Source organism: Lycorma delicatula, chromosome 11 (genome assembly GCF_047948215.1).
Source record: "Lycorma delicatula isolate Av1 chromosome 11, ASM4794821v1, whole genome shotgun sequence".
NCBI classification, from domain to species: domain Eukaryota; kingdom Metazoa; phylum Arthropoda; class Insecta; order Hemiptera; family Fulgoridae; genus Lycorma; species Lycorma delicatula.
Window position 1 is genome coordinate 8,526,464 of NC_134465.1, and position 14,940 is coordinate 8,541,403.

The 14,940-nt window shown below is 30.6% G+C and overlaps 1 protein-coding gene across 6 annotated transcripts in view; it reads right to left on the bottom strand.

Annotated features, from left to right (window-relative positions):
- Positions 1–244: 244 nt before the first annotated feature.
- Positions 245–14,940, bottom strand: part of Bap111 (Brahma associated protein 111kD) — a 74,791-nt gene continuing 60,095 nt past the window's right edge. For all 6 annotated transcript variants that reach the window (XM_075378145.1, XM_075378140.1, XM_075378144.1 and 3 more), the window contains 4 exons: positions 7,958–8,035; positions 5,661–6,497; positions 4,115–4,295; positions 245–495 (listed from right to left, as the gene is read on the bottom strand). In XM_075378145.1, coding sequence (XP_075234260.1) covers positions 425–495; positions 4,115–4,295; positions 5,661–6,497; positions 7,958–8,035 — 1,167 coding nt within the window. In that variant the 3' untranslated portion in view covers positions 245–424. The remainder of the gene's footprint in view (positions 496–4,114; positions 4,296–5,660; positions 6,498–7,957; positions 8,036–14,940) is intronic.

Genomic DNA, 14,940 nt, shown 5'->3' on the forward strand with positions numbered 1-14,940 from the left:
TTAAATGCTATAACAAATATGTATATGCCCATAATTCTTTTCATGCAAAATCATATTGTCTTGCCCCACCCTGCATAGACTACTATAATGTTCTGACACAAAATAAATTGAACAAAACTCAGAATGTAATCACATACAAGGTTATAATTGTAATTAAGTACATATAGTTTTTTAATGGCACTAATCATTTGAGATTTCAAACCTTTTTGAATCTAATATGTTCTATAATGATTTCAATAATTAATAAAGAGAAAATTTGAAGAATTTTATTTTCCACATAACATTTCTAAAAAGCATTAATTAATTAAAGTTATTTACTAATCACAAGATTACTTCATTAATTAATTTTTTCATTAATATTAATATAAAAGTGCTATATAAAATATGTCCTTATAAATAAATATAAAACTGTTCTAAAACTATTTTATTCCCCATTTTTTTTATCAGAGCTTGAGTCAGTATCCATAGGTTCAGGGCGTTTTAAATCATCTCCTCCTGAAACAAAAAAAAAAACGAAATAAATAAAATGAATAATACACTATTAATACTTGTAATGTTGGTAATTTATGATAATATTTGGAATAATTTCAAAATACTTTTCATCAAAAAAAAATTTTGTAATTTATTAATTTTTTCCTCCAGTGAGAGTAAATGGTTTTGCAACTTGGGTGGATACTTACACATGAAAACAAAACACGATGTCCATCACATGATAGACATTTTTCCTCTGAAAAAGACAAATTCCTCTGAAAAAGGAAATTCTCCTTTGAAAAATGTACCTGTTCAGCAGCTCTTAAATCATTTTGGATAAAACTTATATTTAAGCTCATCAATGCAAAAATGTTGATCAATAACGTGTTGCTCCCATTTGTGAAAAAATAACCTGATCTGAGGGATATTAGCAGAATGTACAGGGCTGCAATAATCCTCTGGTGGGGTTAATTTCAGTTTCTTTGAAGTAAATCATGATTCTTCACTCAGTAACTTTTTCTCTATCCAATTTTTAACTAAAATGGCGTATGCACTCTTAAAACTATTGTTAAAATACAAACTGTGATAAAAAAAATACCTCCAACCTTTAATGAGAACTATGATCTTTTTCTATATACTTATTCAACAAAGTAACATGAAAATAAGTGAAAAACTGGTTACTTTTCATAGTAACTTACCATCAATTCCAATTTTATTCAAGTGAACTGAAACTCCCAAGAATAATTACAGAAAAGAACTATGTTGAAATATAGTAGAAAACTCAAATCTTTTCCGTAAGTGGTTCACAATATGCAATTCTTTAAAGAGAACCCTTTTTGTGAAAAATACTGTGGCTGATTGATTTATTATAAAAAGTGAACAGTAATCTATGAATAGAATAAATGGTAATCTTTCCTGATAATTAATGTAAACCTCTCACATCCCTTAAGAACATATATTGTACACTGCACTGTATTGATTATAGTTAATTCGATTACTCAAACTTAATTGACATAAAACGTGGGGGTTGGTTCCAAGAAAATGTAACCACAATCGTAAAGAAACCAGATAGATATTGCATTAGTAAGAAACTCAAATAATGTTGTTAATGGTGTCTGATAACATTTTGTAAAGGATAGTTAGCGAGTTGTAAATAGATCTAAATCCATCATTATTAATCAGTGTTCAATACTTGGGACTCCCACCGAATTTTAAGATTCATTTGTACTTACTTTTCCTGACCAACTTAGTAAAACTTTTCTGATTCTCATAATGCTATGCTTCTGCCGTTTACTATGAAAAATATATAACACATTTTATCTTTTTAAAGCCTCCACCAGCCCCACAGCTGTCCAACTTATGCCGTTTTTTATTATTTATTATAAGATTCATTTTTAAAGTTTATTTTTTTACAATATATATTTAAATTTAAGCTATTTTTTTTTGTGATAAATTGTTTCAGTAAATTACATTGCAAAGTACAAAAAACAACATTTAATAAGTTTCTTGCATAAAAATGAATGTCATTGTAACTAAAAGTAACACAGATAAGAAATAAAAACTACTAATGGAATTTTTAAAAACTGGCTTGCACCTAAGATTGGTTACAAATTTCTCACAAAAACAAACCTACATTAAATTATTTTGAAAAGTAAACAAAAAATAATATTTAAAAACTTGATTTGCATAAAAATGCTAAGAAACACAGAATTCAATTTAACAAAAAATATATGTATGATCACAACTTAAAGGAAAGTTAAAATCATTAAAAGCAATACAAACTAAAACAGACTAAAAGTAATATAGATAAGAAAACTGGAACAAAACACCTAATTTTGTACCCAAAACATCATTTATTTTAAAAATATTTTGTCATTATTGCTTTAACATATACCAAAAAATTAAAAAAATGATAAGATATCTCATTACATATGTAATTAAAACACAGGGAAAGTTTCCTTCAATATCTAGATTTCTAATGGTTTGTCCTTTCTAAAAGTTTAATTTTGGCAGCTAACTGTTCTTCTTCTGCCAAGATTGTAGCTCCTAAAGTTTTCCTTTCTTCCTCCAGTTTTTTAATTTCTGCTTGCATTTTCCTTTTCAGACCTCTATTTTGTTCTTGAGAGAAGTTTTTCTTTTTTCTACAAAACATTCTTAATATCATCTTCAAGAGGTTCTCACTGCAATGAGCATTTTATTGGTAATGAAAGCATTCTCTGTGCCCCAGCTTCTACAATTGCACAGAAACTTTTTGTTGATAAATTACTCTCTTCGTGTAAATTCTCCACAAGAAGAGATTTATGGATGGGAAAGCCACCTCTGAAAATGCAATTCTCTTGAAATTTTTTGCCATTTTTTCAGATTTTTCCTAAAAATTCCTGACTTTTCCTGCCTGTGGGAACCGTGGAATAACAGTAATGCTGGTATTTACTATATACTATGAATAAACTTCTAAAGGTGGAGCGAGATGAATACCGTACACATAAAAATATGAAAGGACAAAAAAAATAATTTTTTATTACTTTCGTTAAGATGCCACACAGCACCATTTTACTATCATATCTCTGGTGACTGACTTAATTTTAATGATAAAATAGCCATGTGCCGATTGATATCCAGTTTCAGGGAACCCCTTTTAATAATGTGTATATATATATTTTTTTCTTTCTGTAATTCTGCTACCTAAATAAACTGTTAAGGCTGGGAAAAAACACAGTGGTATTTTTGCGTTAATACAATAAAAAAATAATCATAAAATGTAAGCAGCGGTTGAATTTTTACACCTGTTGGTCTGGCTTGGTTGTCGAGAACTAAAATAAGAAGTTTTGCAAGTGCTTTTAAAAATTTCTTTGCTTAATACAAGATCTAAGTACTGTTATGTTAAATAATATTTCTGCGTTCAGTAATCGTATCCATACGAAAAAGCTCTAATCAAAAGAAACTCCTCCAGCGTAGTTGGTTTTCACTTCCTAATTCAAGTGGTATGCTGATCTTTGATAAGTTCATCTCATGAGTAACCAGATTCATTATTTTTGTAGTGAAAACAGCTTAAAAATGTCAATTAGTTTGTCCTTGTTGAAAGGATTAGTCAGTCTTTTTTTTAAAGAAAAAATGTGTATTTATTTATATTCTTTTTTTATAAAAGAAAATTAAAAAACTATATTTTGAATAATAATAATAACATTATTGTCAAATATATTTGAATACTGCATTATTATTATTATAATCATCTCTTTATGATTAAAATGAAGTCCCAGTTATTGCAAACAATTATTAAAATTTAATTTTCAGTAAAATTATTAACTACATTTTAAAAACAGAACAGGAAAAGAATCATACCAAAAACTAAATTTCGAAGAACTATAAAAATCTTCTTGTACATGTTGGCCGAGGCTGTTTATAAGTGGCCACATAGTACAAAATCATACATCCAAATTGGCTGGTCACAGTCACCCAGGAGAATTCAACAGGTTACTGATTGGCAACTGCAGCATTCATTGTGTTAATTAATGACTACTAATGTTTCATGAAAGAAAGGAAAAGATTTCTTCCGTACTTCAGCAGTAAGAATTATGATCACAAATGATTCTCAAAGATTATTTTATTTTAGTAAACGGTTTACATTAAATCGTCTACTACTAACCAGTTTCGCATTTATCATCAGAAGCATTACTTTCTTCTGCTGGACCACTGCCAGAGGGTGAAGGTCTCTCCAAATTTGATGGCATACCTACAGACATAGGTGGAACTGATGCTGCTGCACTACCCTGAGGTGGAGCAGGCATACCAGGTGGACCACTATACATACTTCCTCCTTCAACACCCTGAAAATATTTTAAAAAAACCGATTAACATTTTTGTCAAGTTAAAAATTATGCACAAGTGGGGTAATTTAATTTCCTGAATGGCCACATAGGTCACCTATGTAATGGTTTATTTGGAGTCATGTATGTTTGATCGGACTTTTGGTTTGATTGGACTTTTGCATGTTTTAGATAATGTGTTTATAAATCTCAAATTCTCCAGAGCCATTTTAAAATAGTTGAACTGCTCTAATTACGTTACAAATATTTCTAAATGTATATTTAAAAATAATAACAATAGATTTATTCTATTTAGTGGATTTAGACAAACTCCTTCAAACTAGCATTGGTGGCAAGTAAGAATCGTATTTGTGCAGCAATTATTATTTACATTAATATACATTTCTTAAAATGATGTCACAATACCCTTCTATTATATGCATATACATATGAATTGTAATTTTTTCCCATGAGAAGCTGTTAATATATTAGCACCCCTTTTCTTGGCCATTTACAAGCAGGAATTGCAGATTGCGCTCATTAGCTAACTGCATTGGTTATATTAAATACAATTCAACGTACTCTGCATAGTCACTAGTGTAATTTATTATTTTTTTTTTTTACTAAGTAGTTTCAGAATTTTTTCTGAATATTTATTTTTGTCTAATATTATAATAGTACAAATGTTTTTCTCCCTTTTTTCCTTCACTTAGGTCTAAGTTTATTTTCTAATGATTACGTTTGATTTATACCTGTGCAATTTTATTTTACTGTATAAGAAGCAATCATCTGCTTTCTGTGTTCTACTTTTACTGTAGCATTCATTTAAAAAATCTATTTTTGTTTTGATTTGATATGCTCAAAGTTACAATACACACAAAAAATTCAAAAATTGACGACAGCAATCGAGAGTTATTGAAAGAAAGGTTTAAACTATCAATAAATTATTAAAAACTGTTTGAGGTTAAAGAAATATTTTAGTTCGCTCTCATAGGATCCAAGTCAAGATATTTTTTCTTAGAATGGTAGAAGAGAATTTTACAGTTATCAAATTCTTTTTAAACATTACCTATTAATGATGAAGCAAATAACTAAGTAATTTAATAAATAAGAGTCTATAAATAAATTAATCAAAAATGGAGTTTTATTAAAATAAAAACTCAAGGTAGAAATTATAAGTCTTTATATCAGCGACTGATATGGTAAACCTAACCAAAATATTAATTTTTCAAATCTTTTTTAATACGTTCTGAAGCAGAGATCTCTGCAAAAGTGCAAAATAAAGAGATTAGAGGAACAAATGTTACACTAAGTAGTAAACAATGATGATTAGTTTTTTATAAACAAAATGTATAAATAGAGAATACAAAATAGAATGAAACTTACTGGGTGAGCTGATGCATCTTGTTGTGGTGGTATGTGATAATGATGATGTGGTCTAGTAGGGGGCATATGTGGAGGTGGATACTGGGGTGGATATGGATTCTGATGGTAATAAGGATGAGGAGCGTGTGGATGAGGAGGATACTGTGGGAAAGGTGTCTGTGGATAACCTCCGTACGATGGATGGGGAGGTCTAGGGGGTAACGGTTGACTTGCTGGAGATACAGGATACTGTTGTGGTGGATAAGGTGACATTGTCGGCTGGAATCCTTGAGGTGGAGGTGGCATTTGCATGCCCGGAGGAGGTCCAGGAGGTCCTTGTGATGTTTGAGGAACTTGTGGTCCCGGTTGTGGATGTAACGGCAACCCAGGTGGTTGTGGTGGATGAATAGCCGAACTACCAGCACTAGTCACACTCGGTGGTGGATGAAATGATGGCTGGAACTGTCCAGGAGCAGCACCATATGGTGCAGGTGGATGCATGTAAGGTGAAGGTGAAGCAGTAGTTGCAGGGGCTGAAGCTGAAGTAGTAGGTTCCATGATTTTGTTTGAAGTGGCAGCAACTGGTACAGGAATCGGGCTTGGTCCGGGTCCAGGTCCAGGTCCTGTCATCGGTCCAGGACTTGCGTTAGCTCCTGTGACTTGTGGTGGTATACCTTGCACTCCACTTGGTCCTGATGACAGAATGCTTGGTGATCCTGATGTTGAAATAGATCCAGGCACCACAGGAACTGGAATTTGCGAAGCAGTGATCGGTTCAGCCTTTATTTCAATTTCCTGAGATGATGATGGTAAACAGTTTGGTGAGGTATCACTGATTCCAGGACGTTCATCTATCGGCTGTCATTACAAAACAATAATAAATTACAGTTACAATCTTAGTTTTTGTATTTTTGATCCCCATCTGTGAAAGAATTTTTCTTATGCTATTCTCTTGTGGTTAATTTATAACAAAAGATTAAAATAAAGAAATACTTGAAAAAGAAGTTAGAAACAAACTATTTTTCTATACTAAACTTTAAAATTTAAGATGGTATAAGGCAATATATATACATTAGAAATCAATTATGTTTTAAAAATATTTTTTTGGAAATAACTCGGTCCTGGTTAAGTCAAAAGTTAACTCGGTCCTAAGTTTAGTCAAAAGTAATATTTAACATATCCAACAAAAGTCAATGGCACCTAATTATTTACTCATTATATTCTTCTTTTGATTTACTTTTTCTGTATTTAAATAGCCTAAAGACACTCTTTCAGTCATCACTCAGATAGGCCTTCCAAGTTATATTAAAAATCAGTTTGAAAAAAATAAGCATGAAAAACAACAATTTATTTTATTTTCCAACATATTTGGTGATATTTTTTGTTAATTCATATAAAATTATATTTGAATTATTTCAGTTTTTCATTATAATTTGTTCATTAGTACTGTTATAAAAGGCTTGTGGAAAAAAGAGGCTGTTTCATTGGTATTTGAATACTCTTTTCAGGTACTTTATGAAGCAAAACCAATTGTTAGTTTATACCAACTGGTTAGGGGGAACACAGTAAATGATTTTTTCCCTTATATATACGATGGAGTTATTTAATAGTTGCAAAATAAGCTTTTGAATATAACAAATAAATCTTTGATATATAATTAATAATGATTTTAATTTCTGATATCTTTAAGCAAATACATTTTTGAATGGATTCTGATTATCAGTAATATTAGCTGTTATCAATTTGAAAAAAAAATGTACCGCCATACTTACTAGACAACTTTTCATAATTGACAAATGTTTTTTTACAGACTTTTGAAGAAAGTACAGTATTAGTCATTTAGAAGGGGGTAAAAATGATTTTCTTTACATTTGTACAAGAAATACAAAAATCTATTCACTTAATTGAATATGTACATGCCTATGTATAAAATTTTGATAATTTCATTAAAATTTAGAAATACTGTAGTAGTACATCTGAAGTTGTGGATGTGAACATTTGATGAAGATTGGTTGAGTTTTTCTTGAGTTCTGCTCAATTTAAGGTCAAAAAAATTTGAGTGGGACAAGTTAGAAGCATGGTTTGTTATGATTCTGCATGTTAGAACGATAACATAACTTTATCAGCGGTATCTATTGTTCGGCATATTCAGGTACCATAACATACCTTCAGAGTCATGATGACAGTGTTTGTGTTTGAGCAGGGCAAAAAGAAACAAAATAAAGTAATGAAATGTCAGTCTTCTTGTTTAGAACTGCGCAAGATTTTTTTTAAAAATAATAATAAAACATACTAAAATATAACAATAATCTACTTACAGATTTATTAATAATTAAACTTCCATTTCTTCTATTGTCATCTTGATCAGCAACATTACGTTCTTGTTTTATTCCCTCCTAAAATAAGATTTAAAAAGTAACTAACGTACCATTCATTTTATCCAGAAAAAATTGATATTCTTTTAAATTAAAAAAAAAAAAAATCTAAAACTAATAATTAATAAAATACAAGTCAACGTGTACATAAATCCAAGACAAGATAATGTAAATTAAATAATTTTAATAAAACACTTTTTATTAAAAACTTTTCCCTTAAAACTTTATAATAATAATACATACTCTAGTCATAGAAACCAATAATAGGAAAATTATAACAAATTAACACTATTATAGTAGTTATCACAAAAAATAAAGCCTGTCTCTGAAAAGTGTGTCTTAAATCCACTTGATAGAAAAAAGTAGTCTTATATTAAACCTTATTCTTTTCTATTTTATTCTTGAAGTATAAATTTATTTAAAGAACGTCTATGGAATTACAGAAAATTATACACAAAGATTATTTTGTTTTTCACCTATTTTGGAAGTAGCACAATTGCATTGTTTCATAATTTCGCTAAAATTTTATACGGTCAATGATCGGTTCCAAAGTAAGGGGCAGGTACTTTTAAAATAATTGCTATTTCAGTTATCAATAAAGATAGAATTTACTTAATGATGGAACAATATTCTTTGCCTCACAATTATTTTTCACCTTGTTGTTGGTTGAAATTGTAATGTGTGGTTAAAACATACAGTTCAGTCAAAAAATGCCCTTTCTTAACAACATGCCTATATATATATATATATATATATATATTTATACAGTACTTGATTATTTACTACAATAAGTTGTAGGATATAGTAAGGTTGAGGAGGTTCATCATGACCATTACAATGTGGCTGCTTGTGAACCACATCCAATCCAACAGAGTGGAAATTGTACATTTAAGAAATCATACACTTAAGAGTAAACTGATTTTGGGTGCCATCTTGCTCAGACCAGGCACATTCCATGATACTCTTCTCTTAAAGCTGACCATCTTTCCAATATCTGCAAATAAGAATCACCATTCACAAAAAAAATGTGAACTGAATAAGTATGATGTCCTTCTGGCCTGTATCATGAATATGTGGCAAATTTTGTCTGATTCATGCACAATATGAGGATTCTCCTTAGCCCAGGAAACTGGACTTCTGACTTGTGCAACTTGATAAACTGCACATCCATCAGAAAACAACACTTGTGAGCGACACAGCATTTAGAAATTGTGTTAATAAAGAACAGAAGGCTGCAGGATGCTTTTTTATGTCACTGTCTGATAATTCATTCACTGAAGTTGGTCAAAATAGTTTCATATTCAAGTCTTTTACAATCTGATCATGCATTGTTGATCAAAGTATGTGAAGTTCAGTCAATTATTTATATGTATGTTAAGCCAGTCAAATACAGATAGTTTTAATTGGAGATCGTTCAACAGAATTGATCTTAGTGACACATGTTTTGAACTTCCATCTTCTTTAACCCATTATGGGGCCTGTCTTTGATACTTCTGGAACTAAATGCATATTTCTCCTGATAAAGCATTATTATTTTATGAGGCAAGTCCTTGTTAAAGTACATACAAGATACATTCATTATTTGTGGAATTGTTTACCCCGTTTGTCTCATTTACATACATGTCACCAACTGCTCCTCAATACTATAACTGTAACTGCTCAATTCAGCCATGGCTCTGCAACTGAAACTAGAGAGCAAGTAACCTGAGTGAGAATGATTGATACTAACCACAACAAAGAAATTACTTCTTAGGAACTGAATACTGTATTACTTTCAAATCAGTAGTAACATGTTAATTACAGGGAAGAGTGTGACCATTTCTTGAATGAACTGTTTAATAATGAAATTTCACAACTATCAAAACAGATAAAAACAAAGTACTTTTTATACATTATTTGCAGCAAATTCCTATAGGTTTTCATTAAATAAACTGAAAATCTCAAGATTAACAAAAAAGAAGTTTTAACGTAATATACGAGAGCTATTCAAATATAAACTAAAAATTTCTTAATAGCTTCATTAATAACAGATAAAATTACAAATAAATTATCTTATCTTTCTACATAGTTCCCTTCAACAGAAATACATTTTCTCCACTGGATAGATAGCTTCCTGATCTTATATTTAAAAAAAAAAAAAAAAAAAAAAAAAACATGACGGCTGCCCCAGCAACCAATTGCACACATAATGATTGACTGCGGTATAATCTTCAAATTTTTCTTCCTAAAGCTTCTTTCACAAAAACAAACTTGTGTAAATCACACAGTGTCAAGTCTGAACTGGACAGTGAGTGTTCAAGAGGTGTCCAATGAATTTTACAGAGCCTATCACAAGGAACTGCTGTATGTGGCTGTGCACTGTCATGGAGAAGGAGGACATTGCAAATTGGTTGCCAGCGTTGTTTGTTGCGATAGGCAGCCCTGACAACATCCAACAACTGGCAGTAGTATGCCACATTTACCGTATTTGTAGAGCAAATCAATCAACAGCACACCTTTGAGTCCCAAAACACAGTTGCTAGAATTTTTCTAGCTCCATCTAACACAAGCATTTCTTGGCCTTGATTAGCGCCCAATTACAACTTTTTCACCACTTTATACTTATTCTCTTGCTTTCCAGGGTGTAGTGGTGGATCCTGTTCCATCGCAGGTTAAAAAATGCCTCTCCTTCTTCCTCAAAGTGATTAAGATGCTGCTGACAAATGCAAATGCTTTTTCATACATTTCTGTGTGCCTCAGAGAGAAGATGTGGAACCTATCTCACACAAACTTTGGTGTATCCAAGATTTTCTCACAACATTGCATGTCCACGCACAACACTTGTCCATCTCTGATGCAATTTCAGCAACGGTCACCTTCCACAAGATCACAGACATTCTCTACTGTATCACGGCCATTTTGAAATTTTTTGGCCCAATCAAACACTTGAGTTTTTAAGAGGATAGAATCTCCAAACTGTGCCTGGAGTAGAATGAATCAAGATTTCAGAGGATTTGACAACTTCATTGGCAAGATATTGGATCATAATTCATTGCACAATGAACGATGGCATCTCCTGCTCAGACATTCTGCTACTAACATGGGAAAGTGACCTAAGGAAGTGGCTATCTGACTACTCCCTCCACACATATCCTACAAACTACCTGCAGCACCCTGCTACATTCAATGCTCTTCCTCAGTCCATGCGATAAAATTTCAGTTTATATTTGAATGACCCTCAAAGTTAATTTTTTAATTATGTGGTTTATAAGTTATAACTCTTCAAAAACAAGATTTTTATGTGATAACTATTTAGGAGCTTTTAATGCAATTAGGAATAAGGTTATCGCGGGTGCATTTTTTTCTTATTTTTACAAACTAATCTATAAGTGAAAGGAAAATATTTTACTTCCTTTTTACAACTTTTAACAAAGCCTTTAGTTATGTATTCCTGTATCTGAATTAAAGTATATTTATTATATATATAAACTCATCAGTACACAGTACAACTCTGTTAATTCAAAGTGAAACTTGGAAGATTAAATTTTAGATAGAAAGGAGAAATGATGGACCAAGATTTTAAGATTAAGGCTAACATTAAGATGATTAAATATTGATTCAAGACAGGAAAATTATGTTACGGTACTAAAATATATTAGTACTGTAATGCCCCCTAATAAAAGGTTATTTTGTGTTTCATTATAAATGGAACGGAATACAAGAATATCTGAGGATGTTTTATTCCCCTATTTATTGCAGAGCCTGAACATCAGTCCCTTGCTGTTGGGTCTTTCTATTTATCTGGTAGGAATTTAATTTAAAAAAAAAAATATAAATTTATTTTTAGTCCTTGGGAGATTAGCAAATTATTTGCGTCTTTCTTCCCACATGATTTCCCTTGAGTCCATCCACTAAAGGCTTTTCGGTTTAGCAGGAATGTGCCTGATGGGGTGCTAATTTTTGTGGAGAGTCTAATATACTCCCATTGTAGAAAGAGTTACATATGGTGGCTATAGACAGTTACCTGACTAATTATTGTAAGATGAAGGAATGATAATGGGTAATATTTATAAACAACATAAACTGATCACTTTTAAATAATTTTAATATGGTGAGCAAAATGTTAAAATTTACACTTTAAGTAACTTGTCTTGATAAGGCTACTTGCTAAGACTGAATATTTCATTTTCTGTCAGAAGTAATTAAACAAAGCCAAAATATCATAACTTACATAGATATACACATAACAGTAGTGTACAATATACACATTAGTAGTATAAACTAATGTGTACACATTATAAATGTAAACACATTTCATTTAAACTCTTTTTTAACCCTGAATAAAATAATGTTATTCTAAAAAAAATTGAAAAATCAATGTAATTTAGTAGCAGTAAACAAATATTAAATTAAACATCAAAAAGCTTTTGTTCAACAAATAAAAACTACATGCCCAAAAATCATGGTTTGATATTCTGTGTAGTAGAGGGTAAAAGAATGTAAATACACCTCAATTTGGATAACAAAAGCAGCAAGCACACTATCTGATAGGGAGGGAAAACATGTATCTAAATAAAAATAAAAACATGTATCAAGCAATTATGTTAACAAAATAATGGAGGATAGACACACCAATGTATATAGCACAAAAATTTTATAAGCCCTTTTGGGCCACTAGATTACTCAAGAGGATAGTAAGAATACAGTGTTTGCAAGTGTTATTTAAAATTAAAATGGTTGGAATCTAAGTATATTGTTACTTTTTAATAAATAAATAAGTTTTAACCAGATTAAAAAAAAATTATTAAGATCTTTTCTACGGTTTTCTAGAAGTAGACGCAGAATATTTCAGAGTTGTACTGCAACAAAACAAGTATTCAACACAAAAATATGGTTGAATATAACGTAACCTCTGCAGTGATTTAGCTATTCAGCTATTTGTACAAATCCTGAATAGGTATATTTTTCTTGAACAATACCATAAGTGAAGATGTCCATTTACTGAGCCTTGATAAAAAAGCTGTCAGCATGGCACATGGAGGCCAACATTTTCCATGTATTTGTCCAAGAGAGAGATGAGATACACGAAACATAAACCATGAAAAATACAACAGATGGAACAATAAATATGAAGGAGGACCCAAGTCTGGGTAGCTTATTAAAAATATTTACATACACCCACTATCAAATAATAATTAAGAAGTGAATTGACCATAGAGATCTGTGATCATCGATAGCAATTTTTTTTTTTTATTAACTAAATTAGTAATAAACAATTGTTATTAAAACAGTATTATAACGATAAATAAATAAGAACAATATAGATCATGATCCTAAGGCAAGAAATTTCATATAAAAAAAAATGTGATAAAAAATACATGCTCATGCAATGGTATAACACACATGCAGTCTTGATTAAACATTTTTACATAAGACTATAATTATGATTAATTTTGACAGATTTGAGTTAATTTTGGATTTATATTAAGACAAATTAAAGCAAATATAACAGCACGTCGCACAGTTTGGGCTCCCACATTGTAAACTCTAACTCTTATTTGTACAGTAGTTCAATGACCTTCTCCTACTACTTCCCTCTAACTCTTATTTGTACAGTAGTTCAATGACCTTCTCCTACTACTTCCCTGCTAAATCATCTAATGATACAAAATATGTAGTCCAGTCAATCGGGATTGTTTTGCTAAAAAATTAGTAGAGTTTAGGGAAATACATGGGGTTGTAGATTAGGATAAGTATAACTTGTTTATATGTGACTGGACAAAACTTTTACTAACTGGACAAAATGGCAGCCGTTCAAAGGTGGTGAAAATCGGTTTTTCAATTTTGCAGGCCAAGGTAAACTTCCTAGGTGAAAAAGTTCTGAATAAAAGTCACAGGCATTTGCAGTACGTATAATTTACAAAATTAGAATTTACATTGAATTTTGTCAATTAGTTACTGTAGAAAAACCATTAAAAATTGCTGTTTTTTTTTTGCAAAGCCAATATTTATTACAAAAAAACTTCACTATTTTTATTGTTTTAAAAGTTAGTTCTTGGAATTCTGAATTCAATGAGTGGTTACACAAGAAAATTGGTTTACTCGCTGAAATATTATAATTTGTTAGTAAAAAGACTCTTCAAGCAACTGTAATTATTTTGGCTTTTAAGCAATTTTTCGTGTCCATTTCACGTGCAATCTATTCTTCAAGATATATATACTTTCAAATGGGGAAAGGTTTTACACTAAAAATTAATATAAAACTTGTTTAAACTTCTTCGAAAAAATGAGCGAAAAATAGAGCATGCTCGCGTAGTAGTCATTGAGGGGAAAATGGTTCACAATAGCCGCATGCAAATAAAGCTGAATTCGTAACTTTAAATCGGTGTAAAGCAAAAAAATCACTTTATCTCTGGGAATTTTTAATGGATCAAGACAATTTTTTTACTTCCTTGTATTAAACTGGAGTAACTTGAAAAAATAATAACTATTGTGCTATCAGTTTTTACATATTTTACATATAGTCGGATTTTTATGTTCTTACCACATACTCTTAACTTTTAAAACAATAAAAATAGTAAAAAAGTTATTTTTGCATGCAAAAAACTGTCATTAAAAAAAATTTTTTTTTGGGTTTTCTGCACTAATTAATTTTTAAGATCTTAAATTTAGGTACTGCAAATGCTCACAACATGCTCACAAATTCCTAGGAAGTTTACCTTGGCCTACAAAATTGAAAAACTGATATTTAACAAATTTGAATGGCCGCAATTTTGCCCAGTTCCATATAAACAAGTTATACTTACCCTATAATCTACAACCCCATGTACTTCCCTAAACTCTACTAATTTTCTTCAAAAATCTCTCTATTCTTTCCCTCCATTGATTGAACTAATGGTCAATGAGTGATAAACTTCATTATAAAAGAATAAAGAGAATAAAAAATG